The sequence below is a fragment of the Eretmochelys imbricata genome, chromosome 7, assembly GCF_965152235.1.
Source record: "Eretmochelys imbricata isolate rEreImb1 chromosome 7, rEreImb1.hap1, whole genome shotgun sequence".
Lineage (NCBI taxonomy): Eukaryota > Metazoa > Chordata > Testudines > Cheloniidae > Eretmochelys > Eretmochelys imbricata.
Window position 1 is genome coordinate 107,175,416 of NC_135578.1, and position 21,065 is coordinate 107,196,480.

General features: G+C 40.3%; 1 protein-coding gene across 3 annotated transcripts in view; it reads left to right on the forward strand.

The window, feature by feature from the left end:
* Positions 1-21,065, forward strand: part of FGFR2 (fibroblast growth factor receptor 2) — a 90,099-nt gene that overhangs the window by 30,614 nt on the left and 38,420 nt on the right. For all 3 annotated transcript variants that reach the window (XM_077821557.1, XM_077821556.1, XM_077821558.1), the window contains exon 5: positions 6,131-6,254. In XM_077821557.1, coding sequence (XP_077677683.1) covers positions 6,131-6,254 — 124 coding nt within the window. The remainder of the gene's footprint in view (positions 1-6,130; positions 6,255-21,065) is intronic.

Sequence of the window (21,065 nt, forward strand, 5' to 3'; positions counted from 1 at the left end):
GGTGTTTCACGTTTATTCAAAATAATTCCTCGGGTCAGAAAAACTTTGCGTCTACTAACCAATAAGGCTTGGTATGCATTTTGCAACCTCAGTATGAACAGTTAAGTAGGGAAGGAAGACATTTTAGAAATGACTAATTTTTTTTTTTTCTATTGCACTAAATTCAACCAGGCATGGCAGCATCTTGTGCTGACTTTTATAAATTGGATTGTATATGAAGTCTTTCTGGGGCTAAAGTATGTAAAAGCTTCCTGCTGTAGAATTTCATACTCAAGGTATTCAGAAAGACTTAACTTATCTAGAATGGTTAGAAGAGAACGTCTGCATCCACCATTGCTACTTGACATGACAGTCTGTGCTTTTTTCTTCTGACAGAGCCAATAATCTACACAGATATAAAGAGCAAACAAGAGGAAGGAAAATGTAAAATTGTTTACTGATCCTCCATTCCTCCCCACATGCTTCTTTTTCCTCCCCTCTTGAGCTAAGGAATCTATTCTTTTTTCTTTTTGTTCTCGTTATCACAATCAGATAGCAGTACCCAGTACTTTGTTCATTTGAGGTGTGTGGTGAGTCAGTTTTCACTCAGGCATGATAGCAGAATGGGTATCTGTGAAGGGAGGTAGGCTCCAGAAGGGAATTCCTCTACAGTGAGTAACTTTGCTTTTTAACCCCTGGAAATATAACCTTTTATGGTTTTTGTGATATACTCAGAGTTCATATATCAAAGTAAAATGGCCCCTTACTTACCTTTCCAAGCCTTTTTGATCCCCCGTGTCCCCTCTAACATGACTATGGTATTTGCTAGGTCATTTGAAGAGATTTTGTAATTTCTCAGTGTGTACTTTAAAAAGAAAATATACTCTCTGTGAGATCACAGGACCCTTTACTTTTCTGTACGCCACCCAGAAAGCAAATTTACTTCTATCTGTTGTTACTGTTTAAGTATTAACAGGTGTTTGTTTCCACATCTGCGTTTTGATAAACTCCATCACCACAGCCCTTTTCACACATTTAAATTCAGCTTGGGTAAATATAGGATTAACAAATAGTTTTGAATCTATAAGAACTGTAAGAATATATACTTTTTGCATGTACCTTTTTGCCCTAGCTCTGTGGAACCGAGTATCCGCAGCAGGGAAATTGTAAAATACTTTCATTCTGTACTACTTGATGCATGACTAGTCGATCTATTTCTGATAGAGCCATGCTAGTAAATTTCAGGGTTTTGGTTCAGACTCCCCTTTAATATTTACATTGTATTATGTTTTTAATCTGTGTATCTGAAACCCCATCAATTTTGGAAGGGTTTAGAATCCCAGTCCAAAACCTAAGTTGCTGACTGGACGTCGTCTTTATAATGGGGGCAAACCAAATCCCCAGATCTGAACACTGGGGAGGGGTAAAGTGCTTTGAAATCTGGATCTGAATTTTGTGGCTTTGGTACTAGTCTGAATTCACATCCTGTATGTGGAGGTAAAGAGACACAATATGTTTCAGCAATTTAGCTGATACCTGGAACTCTTTGAGGGGCTAAAAAAAAATTATGCTAATGAATCATCTCAGTTATATGTTACCGCTAGTCATGGAAGGGGTTGTTATTAGAACTTGGCAAAAACCTATTGCGGGAGCAAGTTTACTTTCTAAAAAAAAAATTAAAACAGAACATTTGCCTGTTTTCTCAGTCTGGCAAGCATAGTGCAAGTATAATGAAAAATATAGGGCTTGTCTTTGTGAACAATTTAAATTGTGTAGTCACAACTGTTGTCTTTTCTCTCCTCTGTTTAGTTTCTCTGCCCAATACTTTCAGGGGAAGATAAGCAACTTAAATGATGCTTTCATTGTTTTAGGGCTCAGTGCTCATTTTTCCACCCCTCTGTTTCACTCTGATGCACAGCAGTCTGCTTTCATTTTCACCTGGTTACAGCAAACATCCTCTTAATGTTAGGACTGGTCAAACATTTTCTCTCTGTTTTGTTTTTCAGTGGAAAATTGGATTTTTGATTAACCAGTTTTTTTTCTGAAAAATAACTGCTTTCTGCAGAAGATTTTGACTTTTGTTCAATAAACTAAACACCCCCAAACTGAAATGCTTTTGATTCAGAAATGGTGCTGCAGTGCCTCATGGAAGTTGTAGTTCAGCTGGCTCATGCCTCCTATTCTCCTTTATGGGCTGGATTCGTCAGCCAGACTACATCTCTTACGATGCACCATGACCAGGACCTCCCATGAGGCACTTTAGCAGCATGGCTGAATTGAAGTTTTTTATTTTAATTTTTTTGCTGAAAAGTCAATGTTTTCTCTCTCTCTCTCTCTGTGGGGGAATCCGATTTTCTGACCAGCTCTACTTAATATTACTTTTGGTTCTATCAGCATTGAAGCAGTTTAGATTTCCTATTAGCGTAAAGGTGAATTTGTATGGTTTTGATATGGTGCCTTGTGAGATTCTATTTTAAAAAATTGAAGCGGTTGTAATAGGGTTACTAGGACATGAATCAAAAACTTGCTGACAGACTAAGCAAAAATAGCACTTCACTGAATAGACTGCTACTGGGGGACATGCAAGGGTCAGTGTTGGATCCTAGTTTCATTAACGGTATTGCAGAGACAATAGAAAAAAATGGCAGCTGTTGTTAAGGTAAGGGGAGCTGTAAACACCTGAGCATAGAAAGAAAATAAATGCAACCTGGAAAAATGCAAGGTGGTATATTTGGAGGGAAAATACTGCAAAGCATGGCTATAAAATGAATAGATGATGCTTGGAAAGCAAAAATACCAAGATAAAACTAAACTGAGTGGTGGATTGTAAATTATAGAGATCAGCTCGCAATAAGGTCTGGTGGCAAAACATTACAGGCCAGGCTGTGATAATCCTTCTGTATACAGCTGCAATTCCAGAGTGTTTGGAATATTGCATGCCCTTTGGGGAGCCCCGGGTCAAGAAAAGGCCTTGACAAACTGGACAGAGTGAAGGACAGTAAAGCTGGTTAGTCTTGGTGAGGTGTGCATATGCTGAAATAACTTGAAGGGACTCAACCTTAAAGAGAGCTTTAGGTTGGTATCACTAGAAATAGTAGGGCGATAATGGACAAGGAAATATTGAGGGTGGACAGTTAATAAAAAAAAAGAAAAAGAGAAAGGGTTTCCCTAGCTAAAGATTAATGAAGGGTGTATGGAATGTTCTTCCAAAGAGAGTTCCTGAATCGTTGTCACTGGAGTTATTCATATTCAGTGGTACAATTCACGCCTGTGAAGGCCAGCACAAGGCCTATGTCCTACATAAGACCCACATTGGCCTGATTTTGACATTTTAAGTGGAAGTTACGTGCTGTTTAGATCTTGACCTGGCCTCCTCCACAGGGGCCAGTTTCATTACCTGGTCCCCTTAGCTCATAGGTTAAATCAGGTTACCTAAGAGTGTGTCAAAATTTTTCACATTCTCCTGTAACAGTGTACAACACTCAGTGACAAATGGTACCACTTCAGAATCATGGCTACATTCTAGGGATGATTATAGTTAACCATTCAGGTCAGTAATCTTCATCAGGAGAAACTTCCGTCAGTGCAGGAAAATAGCTTTCACCATTCCATTTACAACATGGAGGCAGTGAGCCAACAAGATAAATCAAGTTAGCAGCCAAAAATCTGATTTCGTGACAAGATGTCCTAAATGCTTTGGGCATCTACAGCAACTGATTAGTTTAATTTAAAGAATCTTAAATTGTGTGTCTAATCTGGAGATACAATAGCTCTTCCCCTCTGGGATATGAGAGGATATTTCCACTGTTGCTTTTTTATACTGACATCGGTTACATTCACATTTTAGCTATAAGCCTTATTTTCCTATCAAAAGTTACATAATTGATTGTATTTTCTTCCCAGATTAATTATTTGAATAGCTGTTTGTTTTGTGGACCCAGACTCTGTTTGTCCTGTTTTGATATAATCTAGGCTAAAAATTCTTGGTCTATAATCCTAAATCTTCTAACTTGGAAAGGCAAAAAGCATAGAAAACTTTTTATGTTTCTTCTTCCCAAAAGAGGCCATGAAGCAGTAAAGCATCCAAAATACATGGCAATTGCCACCATTATTTATTGGCAATATGACAATAATAATCTTCCGACCCCAAACACGTAACGTGCAAACTGCTTAGCAGCATAAAAACAGAATACAATAGTTATTTATTATAAACTCTTGATACTATGAAAAATTTGTAAATACTTAGGATAATTTTATAAATATAGAAAAAATTAACAATTTTGCATAGAGCCAGCACAGAGCCTCTAAACCACTTATAGCATAGTAACTGGTGTGTAGGTGTAGCTGCGTGTCTGCAAAGGTTTGAAATTCACCTGTAGGGACAAATACTGAGCAGGCTTCATTTTCCATGGTAGTACGCGCCAAGAACTTTTCCACTGCACTGGCAGAATAAGCCAGCAGAGAACCAGTGCGTGGGCACTCCATGTTCCCTGAACCCTGCGGAGCAGAGCTCCAAGGTAGTTCCGTGCATAGCACAGGTTGTAGGGGGAAATCTGGGCAGGCCCAGCATGTGGTCACTATGTCTATACGTTTTACGAATCCAGAGACCTCAACCCCTACCTGTTTGGGAACAGCAACAGCTGCCTGGATGCATGCCGGTCATCATAAGCGAGGGCTGAAGATGCTGGTCCTGTATTCTGTAGCATTTCTGTGTGGTATGGTTAGTGTCCAGGCCATTCACATAGGCTTGGACTTTCTTCTAGGATTTGGCCTTTTTAAAGCACATAACCAAAGTGACTATTTCCTGGTAGGTAATAACTAGCTGTGAAGGCACAAGGGCAAGGCCAAGAGTCCTTGACTGAGCTGATAGTTCACTTATATAAAATGCCTGAACTCTGGAGGCCATTGGTGCTGTCACCAACATCAAAGAGCAGAAAGATATAAAGAAAACAAAATACCTTTTCATGTGCTTTAAAGTGCAAAGCTAAACTGTGTGGCTAAACCATGGGTACATTATTGACAACACTAGTCTCTTCCTGACAGATAAAGACCAGTATAATAACCAAAAGAAAAATAGGATTTCATAGATTTTCCCAGATTTTCACTTGAGTCCTTACTAAGCTTCTTTTTTGATGTATAGTATCTGACAGTATCGATGTAACCCCTAAAAGTTATTATAGAACACAAAATTTTGGAAGGGAGAATTCACTGTTTTCCATTTTGCATGATTAAAATCACTCAAATTTGTGTTTACAGCATTTGACTTTTGTAAGCATGGCAGTTCATTGATGAGGCAGGTGTAGGGGGTCCTGGGTAGTGAAGGGCAGACCTTGGATCTAATTTTCATGATATATTTATAGTTCATAGAATTGAACAGAAATTTAATCACTCGACCTAAAAGACAGAAGGTTTTTCAGTTTATCTAACTATGTGTTAATTTCACAATACCACTTTGAGGGTTTTGTTTAATTCCAGCGTAATTTCCTTTTTCATTGCAACATTCAGATGGCCTTATATTTTATATCAGACAGGAATTTTTAGAACCGTTTTCTTGAAAAGATCCTCTGTTGATACAAATTAGATTCCTAGAATAATAGAAGATCTACTTGGGTATTAATGTTGCACTTTTGGTTTTTTTGCTCTATAACAACTCTGTATCTGGATTGTTAGTTGGCTATAGGGCCTTTGATATCATGGGAAAAATTCAGCCCTGGTTGCTAGAGTGATACAGCCAATACCATCAGATAACTGTTGGAGGCAGATGTGAAATGTCTTGGCAATCTAAATTCAGTTTCTAGTGGACTGGTGTCTACGTCGTAAAACCATAATCCGAACTGGGACTAATTGTGGCACCCTTGTTGTCAGTTGAAACAGAATGGCTGAGGACTGAAGTGCATTGAAGACTATTTTTCCAGTTTAAGGGTGAAGTACCTTGGTAAAGGAGGGTGTGGCAGCATTCACTGCTACTGCCTATGCTGTAGCTGCTCTGTGCATAAATAAAGGATTTTGGTCTCCAGACCTGTCAATCCAGCGCTGCCGTGACTTTTAAAACATTAGTGTAACGGAAAAAAATATCTTCCTTTTATGTGGGAAAGACAAGTACAAAATTGTGCTATCAACTTTTAAAACACTCTTATTGAAATCCTATCAGGTACGAAACCAGCACTGGAGTCTCATTATGGAGAGTGTAGTCCCATCTGACAAAGGAAATTATACTTGTATAGTGGAAAATGAATATGGATCCATCAATCACACATACCACCTAGATGTTGTGGGTGAGTAAAATTCTATCAACTACAAGAAATGTTTTAAATGAATGGCTTAATTTTATTTCTTTGTTTAAAACTAAATTTAATGGATATTTTAAAATTAATTTTTAGGATGATTTCAGGGTGGGATAAAAGAATAACTTCTGTTCTTTGAGGCTATTTCTACTGCCTTGCAACTACAGCAAAACCTCATTGATTCACACACCTTATACATATATTCTCTCTCTCTCACACACACACCAGTTTCCTTGTCTCTCAGCAAAGATGTGGTACCTAAGTGTATGAGGTCTCATATTATGAATTCATTATTGTTATACAATATGATACAGTACACTTACAAGTGCATTGTGAAGTGTAAATAATTCAAATCTTACTGCAGTTGTCCGAATTGTCACATGGTTCTCTGAACTACTGTAATTATAGCTGGAAAAAAAATCATCCTATAAAGGGTCAAATCCTAATCTCAGTTACACCTGTGTAACTCTGGAGTGTTGGCCTTGAAGTCAGTACAGTTAATCTGGATTTACACTGGTGTAACAGAGATCAGAATTTGGTCTGTGAAGTGCTGATATCATTTATTGAAACATAAAGGATAAATGTTGTGAAATCATTTGGCTGATGGAGAATCTTTTTTTAAAAAAATTCTTATCAGTAGCAAGGCCTTGATTTAGGAGAGCACTTAAGCACATGCTTAACTTTAATCATGCGCTTACGGCTTACTGACTTCAATAGGATTGAAGCACATGCTTTAAGTGCTTTGTTTAATTAGGGCCTAGAATCTCAGGACCCAATTCCACCGCACATACCCATTCTGAGTAGTACATACTTAAGTGAGTAGTGGTACTCAACATGACTATGGTGATAGAACTGGGTCCTTAGTTTCTAACATATGTGAATATAGCTCATGCTCACACCAGATGGTTAAAATGATGTGGGCATCTGAAGCTTAGTGAATAAAACCACTGATCATTCAGCACTGAAAAGTAACTTGGCAATTGCAGATCAGTTCCAACTAGAGACAGAAGGTGCATTCCATCTCCTATTAAATCAATTGGAGTCTTATCATTGACTTTGGATAGGGATCAGACCAACAGTGTCCCATTTTTGTCATTTCTATTTTAATTCATTGTATTTATACAAATAATAGTGCACCCATCACATTGTCTCTGGATACCTGGAAGTGAATTAATAAAAAGCAATGCTGCATTCAGATCACAACTGTCCAAATCTGCAAAAAATTCAACCCTGCATTCAGTTGTGAATACAAATGCTTCCCAAGAAAACTTTGAGGGTGAGATTTTCTAAAGCACCCCAGGGGTTTAGGAGCACATCCTGTTGACTTAGGGACTTTTGAAATTCCCACCCTGACAGAATAGAGGAGCTTCACACCTCTTCAGCAAACTTGGTCCTATCTGACCAGTAGAGACAGAGAATGCCCTCGAATGAAGATGTCCTCCACGCCGACATTTACATTTTAAAAATTAGTTCATCGGAGCTGTTTAGCAGATCGTTGCTGTAGCTTTGGTTCATGAACAGGAGATGCAGTTTGTTATGAAGCTAAGACCCAGACAACTGCAGGGCCTTTTACAGCACTAACAACGCTCCGTAGCCTGCATAGAGAGCATATTCATACAGTTGAGGTGAACTAACTAAGACACAAAGCCATTTTTGTTTGAACACTTGTTTAAACAAAGTTTATTGAGGGTGCAGCACCAACAGCTGCCAGGAATTGTAGTAAATTGTATTACACACGGCTCCATCCTTTGCAGACCAGCTGGTGGAAGGGTGCAGTCAAACCACATTAGCTCACCAGGGAATGCTAGCAAAGTAAGAACAGAGTGGTACAGAGTTCTGCAGTGATTTTCTTTTCCCTTCAAGTCCTGGCTTTGTTCCACTTTGCTTGAGGTTACAAAGTATTTGTAGCAGGTTAAGGGGGAAAAAAAGACCCTTTTAAAATGCCTGGAATTTTCTTAGCTGAAGTGAAACTGATTAAAAGGCGCCAAAACTGGCCAATTTCACATTGACTGTGAACCCTTTCACCCAGTTCTCTAGCAAATGTGTTCACCATGGATAATGCTGTCACTTGAGTAAATATTTGCCAGAAACCCCTTACCTCCTCTCCCCTTTTAAGCCTTTTCTGAATGTCATGCATTCAGGAATATTATGCAGAAGTTTATTTTTCCTGGCAGTAAATCACAGTGGCCTGCATGAATGAATGGAATGGTAACAAGGATTATGTCATTTATATAAATGTCTATTCCTTTCCTATAGAGAAGCAGAAAAGTAAATAATGAAGCCAAGATTTCAAAAAGTGATTCGTGATTTTTTGGTGCCTCTGTGTTTAGGTATTCACTTGAGACCCCCTCATTTCAGATGGTGGGTGCTCAGCACTTTCTGAGCACCAGCCCCCTTTCCTGTGACTCAAATTGGGCACCCAAAATCATTCACTACTTTTGAAAGTGGCAGTTCATGGTTTTTGGAAGCTAGCCATTTTAGCATTTACAGTGAACATAACCATGTTTGTCCCCAATAACCCAGTGTGAGTGTGTAAAATGTTTTTTGGGGGGTGTATGTAACTGCCACATTTCTAGTTTGACTTGAAGTCCTATATGTGCATGTACAGACAGACGTTTGATTCAGTGTCTGCTGAAGCCACTATGAGTCTTTGTATTGATTTCAGTGGGCACTGGATTAGGACCCTTGGTTGAATGCATGTGGATGGGATTGTTGGAAGGGGGTCAGGCAGATTTCTGTGGCTACTAAGATACTGAAAGCCACTGCTGAGTGTGGTGGTTAGGAAGGAGGCAGAGCGGAGGACTGAATTAGACCAGGCATGGATGGAGACCTCTGTCAGCCCTTCCCTATTGTATTGGTGTATTTCTACAGAAGTTTGGTTTCTTCTATTCTGCTCTATTTTTCATTTTCTGCTCTACATTTTCAGCTCCCATCGGGTTAAAGAGGGTTGTGGATGTGTTTTGCTAGTCAGTCATATTCCTTGGTATGTTTAGCCATTGGTGATCACCTCTCACAAACTTCAGGCTATAATTTTAGGCCAAGTTGTATACTGAGAATGTTTGAAAACTGTCAGCTGAAATTCTTTGAAATAGATTTTCCTAAATGGTTTAACTGGTTCCAGAGTTGATTTTTAGTGTAAGTCATAAGGAATAGTATTAAACATGGCAATCTATTATAATAAAATGAGCAGCTGACTGTACGGTGTAATGTAGAGAAACTTCTGATTATGTCACAGTTTTGGGAGGTATCCCAGCAAAATTCATGCCAAATAATGACACAATCCTAATTGGGAATATCCATTATTACTCGACTCAAATAACTTTCCAAACCCTGAACCCTTTTGACACGTAGAAGCCCAGAGCCAGCAGAGCACGAGAGGTTTTCAGTCAAAATGTACGTGTGAAGTATAGTCATTTTTACTTGTAATTACTTGGAAGAACTTTATAAAATAAGGACTCCATTGGCTCAGACATTCTCATTCAAATTTACAAACCTGGCACACAGTCAGATTGAATTTCTTACAGCAAGTGGGAATAGAAATAAAAGTAGCAAATTATTAGCCATCCATATGTATATCACAAAAGACTTGGCCATATTTACAATGATAACTTCTAACTGTAGAGTAGAGCTGGTCAGGAATCTTTGATGGACAGTGTGATTCTTGAAATGTTTTGTGATGCCCCCCCACCTCCAAAATTTTTTTGACTGGCTCTAATGAGTATGAAATTCACATCACTGCAGAGGGTCGAGCAAACGGAATAGACACCACATTAGCTTTCACAATGGGACTTAAGTGGTACCTGGACTTTGGGTTGGTCTCTTGCCAATGGGTGAATTTCACCCTGAGACAATTAGTTTGCAGTAGCAGCAGATGATGAGGATTTATTATAGGTCTGACACATTTTTTAAAAGTCCTAGTAAAGCTCAATTGTATTACACACACACACACACACACACACACACACCCACCCACCCACACACACACACACACACACACCCACACACACACACACCCCTATTCACCCTGTAAACCAGGAAGTGTGTTTTCTGGAAACCAATACTTTTTCTCTCATTTCTGTGTCTTCCACTCTTTTCTCTTCACCAGAGCACCAGGAAAACATCCGTGAAAGAGTTAGTTGTATTGTTAAAGGGCTATCATCTTTTATGATCTTCAAGCATTAAATAAAACCTGACACAGTACTTAATCTTACCACAGAGGTGGGAGAAGGCATTAACATCATGTAATAAGTGACTGTGCTTATTTTTGTTGATGGCAACAAAAAGATGAGTCCTGAGGTTTGATAGTGGACACAGAGCTGTGTCTCTGGGGCTCCCTGGCCTGTGGGAAGGATTCCATGCTCCCAGAGATCTTGCAGAACTCCCTGTATAAATCACTTTGTGAATGCATCCGATGAAGTGAGCTGTAGCTCACGAAAGCTTATGCTCAAATAAATTTGTTAGTCTCTAAGGTGCCACAAGTACTCCTTTTCTTTTTGCGAATACAGACTAACACGGCTGCTACTCTGAAACCTGTCCAGAGGAGAATAATTATAATCTTATTTATTACGGTAGTGCCTAGAGCTCCAAACAAGATCAAAGACTCTTTGTTCTAGGCATTGAATGTACAAAGAGCAAGATTGACACTCGAAATACATAAAGGATGGAAGAAAGGAAGTATTATCAATCCCTGTTTTATAGATTAAGAACTGAGGCATAGAGAGAGAAATTAACTTAGCCTAGGTCTCAAAGGAAGCCTCTGGAGATCCAGGAATTGAATCCAGTTCCAAGTCTCCTAGTCCAGTGACTTCAATTATAAGACCATCCTTCCTCTTGTAAATTTTGACGTTCTTGTCAACTGCTGGAAATGGCCCACCTTGATTATCACTACAAAAGGTTTTTTCCCACCCGCCGCTCTCCTGCTGGTAATAGCTCACCTTAAGTGATCACTCTCCTTACAGTGTGTATGGTAACACCCATTGTTTCATGTTCTCTATGTATATAAATCTCCCCACTGTATTTTCCACTGAATGCATCTGATGAAGTGAGCTGTAGCTCACGAAAGCTTATGCTCAAATAAATTTGATAGTCTCTAAGGTGCCACAAGTCCTCCTTTTCTTTTTACGAATACAGACTAACATGCCTGCTACTCTGAAAGCTTATCAGCTGTTACTAGAGTTCAGGTGAAGTACCTTTTTATTCTGCTGTACTTAATTGCAGGTAGAAACTTTTATTTATAGGAAGCTCACAAAACAGATGCCGTCCATGTATAAAGTCATTCAGTCTTAAGGGGAAATGATTGGAAATTACAGTTATGTATGTATGTAGCAAATTCAGACTATAGAAAGCAACATGGGAACACAGAAGTGCTGGAGTTTTTATATAATTAGATTGCCATTATCACCAGAGTACAGCTTGGGTAGCAGTTGCTCTCTATAAGCATGGAAATCATTTTACAACTAATTGAATTTATATTGTAACAGAAAAAAAGAGATATTCACTGAACATCCAGGCTGTAGGTTGCAATTTGTCCTATTTAATGTAATCATCTGGGGAAACAAAAAATTGGTTAGGTTTCAGTTTAAGTGCTTCACATTACCTCATCTACAGGGTGTTATAAGCAGCTAACAATTGCTCAACATCCTCAAAGAATGTATAGAAAGACTATGCCATTAATTGTAAAATTAATAGAATTTGTCAGAAACACTTGTCTTTTTTTAAAGGTACTATTGCAACCTGTTTAGCTGGTTATTAATCAGTTTCTAAATTGTCCAGTTGGCTCATACTTATGGGGTTTTTTTAATGGAATATAACTATAAATGCAGCTGAGTACCTTTAGCTCTACTATATTACCGTAATTACTATTTTCAGGTGAAAATGGTGGCAGAATAACTTCTCCATGAGGAGCCATTTAAAGGCTTCTGTTAAATACTGTTCTGTTGAAAATCCTTTGTCCTGATCCTGCAAAGACTTATGCATGTGAGTAGTCCCATTGACTGATGTGTGTAAAGTTACATACTGAAGTCTTTGCAGGATTAGACCTCTTATTTTTTGAAGCAAATTTTCTTAACTATGTTACATTATTAGACCATCAAAGATTCGAAACAGCCAATCTACTTTTTGCTGTTGATGATTGATTGTTTTCTTTTTTGTATTTCTCTTTGGGAATGAGAATGAACTTCTTTTGTTTCTCGTCAGATTCACTTACAGGTTCTAGTGTGCTGTATTGTTGCAAAAAATACTGCAAGCGTTTTTTTGTTTGTTCGTTTTTAAAGAGGCATGCCTACATTTTGTTGTTTCTAAATTCAAGGAAACCTATCCATTGATCTTAGATTTTGTAAACACTTACTTTTCAAAATCTAAGGTTTGGCCTGTGTCCCTTCAATTTTTTATTTTTTTTAAAAATAGAGTATTCAATTTATATGTAGGAGCAATAATGACTTACATTGTCTAAATTTATAGTTTGCCCTGTGTATCATCCATGTCTGGTTGGAGTTAAATGTTGGTATTACAACCAAGCCCAAACTTGCATTTCTGGCAGAGGTGAATGGAAGTTGTTGACTAGATCTTTACATGAACATGCTTTAGCATGACATGTTCACCTGAGTGTATGCAGCCTGGGACATGATGGGACAGAGACTGAAAGAATGAAGGAATACATACTACCCTCAGGTATTTGGTTAAATTGAGCAGGAAGAAGGTTTTATTCAAAGTACTAATAAGCCTGACTGTGGACTTTACACCCAGCATTGGGCTTTTGGCAACACATCTACAACTCTGAGAGGAAATTACACAGGTTGTTTAGGTTTCAGAGTGGCAGCCGTGTTAGTCTGTATCAGCAAAAAGAACGAGGAGTACTTGTGGCACCTTAGAGACTAACACATTTATTTGAGCATAAGCTTTTGTGGGCTAAAACCCACTTCATTGGATGCGTGCAGTGGAAAATACAGTAGGAAGATATATGTACACACACACCCACACATACACACACACACCCCATGAAAAAATGGGTGTTGCCATACACACTATAACGAGAGTGATCAATTAAGGTGATCACTCTCGTTATAGCGTGAATGGCAACACCCATTTTTTCATGTTCTCTGTGTGTGTGTGTATATATATATATCTTCCTACTGTATTTTCCACTGCATGCATCCAATGAAGTGGGTTTTAGCCCACGAAAGCTTATGCTCAAATAAATTTGATAGTCTCTAAGGTTCCACAAGTACTCCTCGTTCTTTTTACAGATTGTTTAGTGCTTGAGGCTGTGTGCTTCACTGTTGAGAATAAAGATTGGTGTGTGATGGTTCAGCAAAGGGAAAGTGAATTGATCTCCCTCCTTCCCCCCTCAGCTCCTGTTAATAAAGTCAAAATATTCCAAACCTGTAGTTTTATAGCATTGAAGCTTCTGATTTCATTTGAGTAGTCTGGCTAAAATATATTTTATGAACATATACTAGCATCAATACTTTATCCATTGGGTGAATGCTGAATTTGTCACATTTGAAATGCTTGCTGACTAATCTTTTGTGAGAGGACTAGCCTCCCTGTCCCACTTTCTGTTTTCTTACAATCTCAAGACAGGTATTTCTTTTTGGCTTGAGGGACATTACTGCAGCTCTTGTGCAGATTATTCTCTTTAATCTTGTCTTTTAATTCATCCAGCTTCACACTCACTGAACTTCAAGTAGAAGTTTGCAAGAGTTGTCTGAAAATACCAATGAGCATGTTGTATTACTAGATGTGCATTTGGCACTTGCTGAATGGCACTTGTGTAATCTGTGTCTTTGTGACCCTCCACTCCACAGACTTATCCGCAAAAGAGGTTTATGAGTTTGCTACTGTGTCCAGCAATGAGTCTGCTATTGGTGCTTCAACTCAAATCACGGGGCACTCACCCTTTTAGCTTTGAAGGTCCCAGGGTTCAACCTCTGCTTTTGACCCATGTGCATTTGTTTACATGAGTACATTGTTATATTGCAGTTTACACATGCCTTAATAATTAAAGCTATCAGGAAAAGAGTTGGTGTTTCATCTGTCTAAGGCACATAAATTAAGTACCATGCAGCTTAATGGGTGAGGTCTATTGGATGAGAATGTGGAATTCTGTGGGCACTGCAGAGACACTAAAGATATAAAAAAAGAGGTTTTCCCTGACAGCCTTCATGCAAATGTCCACTCTACTCCCTCTTGTGCAGAGTGCTGTGTGCCCTTTACTCCAGATGTGGCTGCATTTCATAGGTGTTGAGGATTTTAAGTCATTAGACCATCATTGGATTGCTACCATTCCCAAGGTGCTTTCGTAGCAGTTGTTGCATTTTAAGCATGAAAGTACAGTTAAAGCTAGTTTACTTACACTTTAAAAGCCCTATTAAAAACCATACTTCGTGAAGAATTTTGGGATATTTTAGGAGGAAAAAGGCTCTATAAATAAAAATTGATTATTTTTTTTCAGATTGCTCTTTGACAGGGGTGGCTAACCTGTGGCTCCGGAGCCGCATGCGGCTCTTCAGAGGTTAATATGTGGCTCCTTGCATAGGCACTGACTCCAGGGCTGGAGCTACAGATGCTAACTTTCCAATGTGCTGGGGGGTGCTCACTGCTCAACCCCCTGCTCTGCCCCAGACCCTGCCCCCACTCCATCCCTTTTCCCAATGACCCTGCCCCTCCCCCCCGAGCCCATCATGCCCTCACTCCTCCCCACTTCCCACCAGAGCTTCCTGCGCATGAGAAATAGCTGATTGCCGCAGGTGGGAGGTGCTTACTGGTGGGGCTTCCAGCGGGCTGGAGGCTGGAGGGCGGGAGCTGATGTGGGGTCCTGACGTATTGCTGTGGCTCTTTGGCAATGTACATTGGTAAATTCTGGCTCCTTCTCAGGCTCAGGCTGACCACCCCTGCCCTTTGAAATATTTCATCCATTCAGGTCTACTAAAGAACAACATTGATAGTGTTAGAAGTAGAGCTGAATGGAAAACTCATCATGACGACCTACTTTTATCTTTTTCTTTTTGCAAAAAAAATCTTTTTTGCTTCTTTTGGCAAGCAGATTGCGAAGTTCTCAGATGTATTAGTTGTTGGAAATTATTTCTCACCTTCACAAATTATTCTGTCATAACAATAGCTCATGAACAAATAGTCTCTATTTAAATATTAAAATTCACACTGTTGGTTAGTGCTGTGAGCTAGCTGATATTGTTTCTCTTCTCTGGTTGGATGAGACACATTAGTAACCAACACAACTTGTATTTCAAGTGGTGGTTTCAAGTATAAATTTGTTTTTGGTGACTATTTGAGCATTTGATCTTAACTTTTTTTTGAGTGGGTATTTGTGCTAATACCGGTACTAGGGTTTGAATATTTGCAGAATGCTCCCATGTCCGCAGTCAGCATTCACTTTCAAATTCAGACAGACAACTTTTTTCCCGCTCTTCACTCAGCTCTAGTGAGATGGCATTCCATCAAATACACTTGGCCAGGAGGATGGAGATGATGCTTCTGAACCTGAAGAGAGGAATGTGTAAATCTGTCAATTAATGAGCACTTCTAGCATGAGGAATATAGTTTTTTGTTTGTTTGTTTTTAGTAAACCCATAAACAATTGATCGACGTTCAGATGACTGAAAATAGCTCTGCTGTTTCTCCATGCATCTGGTTACATGTGAAAGTTATGCTGTCCTTCCCATTCGAATGCTTATGTTAAAAGTCAGACAACCTAGGTACAGAAGGGAGATTAATAGCTGAAGAAAATGACATGAGAGACATTGCTTTGTCTTTGACACATCTATAGTATGTTTGTGCCCAGGCGTGGCCAGCTTAAATGTTTTCTATTAAAGTTGCTTCACCTTTATTTGTTGAAGCAGTGGAGTTAAGTTAATGGTGATGAACAAATATACGGTTGCAGTTGGCCCATCTAGAAGCTGCTGTGCCCTCCCTGATAAGCCACTAGGAACCAGGGACATTTAGCACTTTTCTGGAGTTGTACGACATCTTTTCAGATCCAATCCAATATTTAGAACAGACTCCAGATCAGGGACGGGCAAACTTTTTGGACTGAGGGCTGCATTGGGTTTCTGAAATTGTATGGATGGCCGGTTCGGGGAGGCTGTGCCACCCCAAACAGCCAGGCATAGCCCATCCCCTGCCCTCTATCAGACCCCCCCCATTTCTTGACCCCTGACAGCCCCCCTGGGACTCCTCCCCATCCAACCCCCACAGTTCCCTGATGGCCCCCCAGGGACCCCTACCCCATCCACCCACCCCTGCTCTCGATCCCCTGACTGCCCCCGGACTCCCCGCCTCTAACTGCCCCCGCCGCTCTATCCAACCCCCCTCCTCTTCCTGACTGCCCCCCACGGGACCCCTGCCCCATCCAACCACCCCTTCTCCCTGACTGCCCCCGGACCTCTTGCCCCTAACTTCCCCCCACAACCCCATTCAACCCCTCCTCTCCTTCCTGACTGCCCCCCCGGGACCCTTGCCCCCATTCAACCCCAGTGTTCCCTGCCCTCTGACCCCTCTCCACGCCCCTGACCACCCCCTCTATCCAACTCTCCCTGGCCCCTTAGAGCACTGCCTGGAGCACCGGTGGCTGGTGGCATGGGTGCACCAGGAGAAGCCGCTGCGCCGTGCAGCACAGAGCACCAGGTCAGGCCAGGCTCTGCAGCCCCGCTGCCCAGAGCATTGTGCTGCATGGTGGCGTGGTTGTGTGAGAGGGGGGACAGTAGGGGAGGGGCCGGGGGACAGCTTCAAGGGCCGGGCAGGACGGTCCCACAGGCTGGATGTGGCCTGCGGGCCATAGTTTGCCCACCTCTGCTCTAGATTCCATACTGCAGTACATTAAGAAGAGGGAGAATTGGGGAAATGTAAAAGAACTCAAACGGGTTTCAATGGTATTTTCCTGTCTACTTTGAAGGCAGACACTTTTCAGGGAAGGGAGAGTGTGGAGATAGAAAATATGTGGTGGAGCCACACTAATAATAATGAATACTTCACATTTTATAGCATCTAACTAACTAATTAAATCTCACAATATCTGTGGGAGTTAGGAAAACACTGTTATCATCATTTTACTGATGAGGAAATGGAGTCACAGAAAGGTTGTGATTTGCCAGAGTCCTACAGCAAACCTTTGGCAGAACCAGATATAGAGCCCAGCCCTGTGCTTTCTCCACAAGACACTCCCTTCATCACCACCATCATTGCCATTATTAAGTGGTTGCGTGCTGACTGGGTGCTCACTGCAACACAGAACACACAGTTCCTTCCCCCAAGAAGCTTAATGAAACATCTGGAAATGGCCTGGACAGTGACATTTTCCCCACTTTCCAGCCTTGTCCGTGAGAAGTTACATGCCGCTTTTCACATTCTCTTGAAGTTTTAGAAGAAGCAAATTAGAAGTAATTTCAGTGGACAGCTTTTCATTGTTCTGTTTCTCATGTTTTTTCACACCAAAATGAGGCATTTCTCCTTTGCTCAGATGTGCCTAACACTGTTGCTTATACATGTAGTGTTTCAGGGATACCACAAGTGAACTCCTAGGCTTAGTAGGGCAGACATTAGTCTTTTTTCAGCTAAGACACTTTTTCACTCTGGCAAGACTGATGAAATGCATACTGTGGCAGACTAACAATAGGGTGTTGCACTAAGGATAGTCTAGTATTAAGTATTACCTTGTGTTGACAACTTAGCATTTTAAAACAAGAACGTTCATGTTGCATGCTTCAGTTCTTGAGTATGTCTTGACTTGTCTTTTTTTTTTTTTTAAACCCTCTCTTGCAGTCATGATTTTAAAGAACAGATTTTATTTAATTTTGATATGACTTTTATCAGGCCCTGATCCAAAGCCTGTTGAAATCAGTGAGAATCTTTCCACTGACTTCACTCAGCCCTTATAAAAGCGGCCTTTTTCCTTGTAGTGTCATGTTCCACTTTATTTTGCTACAGCTGTCTTATCCCCACCCTGCAAGGAGCTAGTGAAGTTTTAGTCCTTAATCCTGAAAAAGTTTATGCACATGGTTAATTTTATGCACCTGAGCGGGCCTTTAGGAGTCAATGAGAGTACGCAGATGCATACAGCTCAGCACATGCATAAGGGTTTGCACAAGTGAGGCCTTAGTGTTAATTCCCCTTCATGCCCTTACATGTCAGTACTCCCACCTGGAATAAATCTTGAGAGTTGTAAGCACTGACCAGAGTCTTATGTTTAGAAAAAATAATGCTTCACTGCCTGCTTAAAAAAACCCAGCAAGGTGCTAAAAGGTCCATGGTAGCTGTTGCTATTTACATTGAGCCACCACAGGTACATTGTTCTGTGCTTGATCTAAGAGAAAATATAAACAGACAGGGTGACATCAGTGGAAGTTTTGTCCATGGAGGGAGTGCTGAAGAGGGATCAGTATTTCAAGTCTGAGGCGAAAAGTAAAAGGAAGAGCAAAAGAGTTGAACACGTGAGTCATTTCTGTGAAGGGTTGAAAGGTATTGTAATTTTCTAACCTGACCTCGATGTGATTACTTTCAAACCAGGAAGGCAGTTTTCAGACGGCACAAAGAAGCACAGTGATAACTGCTTTACTGAAGGCAGTGTATCAACTGCTCCAAGTTTCCGTAATGACACTATATATTTTAAAACTATAATTATTTAAAAATCACAGATAGCCCCAGTGAAGCCATTCAAGCTTTTCTTAAAGTTGTGAGCCTCATAACCTTACCTAAGAACTCTTATTCAATAATCAACTTTAGGGAAACAATATTGCCCCTGACCTTCCAGCGTGGTACTCCAGTCTTATGCCAGTGGACAGTTAGGCCCCGTAATTAACAATGTCAAAGCATGTGAAACAGCAGCAGAAAGAAATAATCCAGTCTTACACAACTGGAGCCACTAAACTTTCGCTAGGTCAGAGGAACAAAGAAGATGGTGAAGAAAAAGTAGGATGAAGACTTTAGTCCCTGTCAGTACCTACATGGGCAGACCTCTGTGCCTGCATGGAGCCCTACTGACTTCCTTAGGGCTTCTCGAAGCACTGGGGTCCACCCACACGGAAACAGTTGTGGGACTGGGGTCTTAGGTGTTACCTCTTTAAGGAGTCTTGAGCTGATCGGAATATTGTATACAGAGAAAAGAGAAGAATATGATCAAAAGATAGAAGACCCTTGTTTCCCTAAAAACTTAGCAGAACAATCATTACATAATAAAAAATCTTCTAACAAGTCCATACTTATTTTAACTCATAGGAAACCTGTTGCTGAACAGTAAAGCTATTTGAATAATTAGTAAAAATTTATTGAGGAACAATTATTTTATCAAAGATGCCACCATTGGTAACAAATTATATGACCAGCTCTGATGAACAAAATTGGTCCAAACTGCAAAATCCATAGTCCATTCTGCTTATGAGTTACCTGTTAGTAAACAGCTCTATGGCTGGGATAGTCTTTCCAGTGTTGGAAAGGAATATTTTCTCTGGATTACCATGTGGCTATCTCCAGTTTAAATTACAGAGTGAATGATTATTTTATATACAAAAATAGAGCATTGCTGTTCAGCAAAGCTTCTGAATTGGGTATGAACAGAATGCAATGCTTTGTGAAACAAGAGGAACCAAACTGACACACAGCTGGTCAAAGCTACTCAATCCCTGGCTCAGTGTATATATATATAATATATGACATTAATTAGTAGAGGTACTTGCCTATACCTGCTTAGTTGTTGCTAGTCTCCTGAAGCAGCAGCCATCCCTCAGCTTTACTTCTGAACATCACTGAGCAAGTGCAATGGAATTAATAGTGTTTTCCTTCTAGCATTTCAATGACGCAGGCCCCCATAAACCATTGCTTAGTTCTGGAGTAAGGAAATTTAGGCATGGGTTGCCACCATATGAGCATACACTGAGGTGGGAAATCTCTGTGGACGCTCTGGAGTTTCCCCTAATCATCTTGCCAGTTTGATCCCTCCTGTGTCACTCTACCTAGGAATGTACAGCCTGAGATCCCGCAAATCAACTTGAGTGCAGCTGGGGACACAGGGCCAGCTGAACTCTCCACTCTGGCTGAAGCTCCCATGGCCATAGCTTGAAAGAAGATTCTCCAGTGCAGAGAAGGCTCCAGCAACAATTAATGCAGCCTGAGGCTTAATTAATTTTTGGACAGATTTACCATTGGTAGCTGAGGTGTTTGGTGATGGACAATGGATGTCTCCCTTGGCCTTTCTTTTTTCATCCCTTTCCTTCACACTGGTCCCTGGGGCCCTCTACAGCATCCAGAGTGATGGGCATAGAGGTGTGGAAATTGGGATGAAGATAGCACACTTCACATGCACCAACCAGCAAATCTGTCCCTGATGGATCCCCAATCTTCCTCCTGGCCTTTAGAAACTTTTCTGAAAATTCACCAGACTGAGTGAATTGTAGTCATATATCTTAGGGACTCTTTAAATGAAGCTTTCTAATGTCAGCTTTGAGTGCAGAAGGTAGGCAACTAGCTTCGGAAAATGAACTGTTAATCAGAATTAATATTATAAACTATAGCAATAGAGAATTAAAATGATCAGAGGAAACAAGTGTCCACATGACAAAAACCCCATCTAAGTTGGCAATAAATAGCATGTTTGTTACAAGGTTGGAAAATGAAAGAAGACTAATGAATGCAAGACCAAACATGAGTTTAGGGAGATCCTTGAAAAGGCAGTGAACTAATGCTCTTCTGCAACTTGTAATTAGCAAGACACATTTAACGGGTGACTGATCTTACTGAAAATAAAGGTGCTTACATAATAGTGCTGATAATGGCGGGAGCCTTGAGTGTCACTCA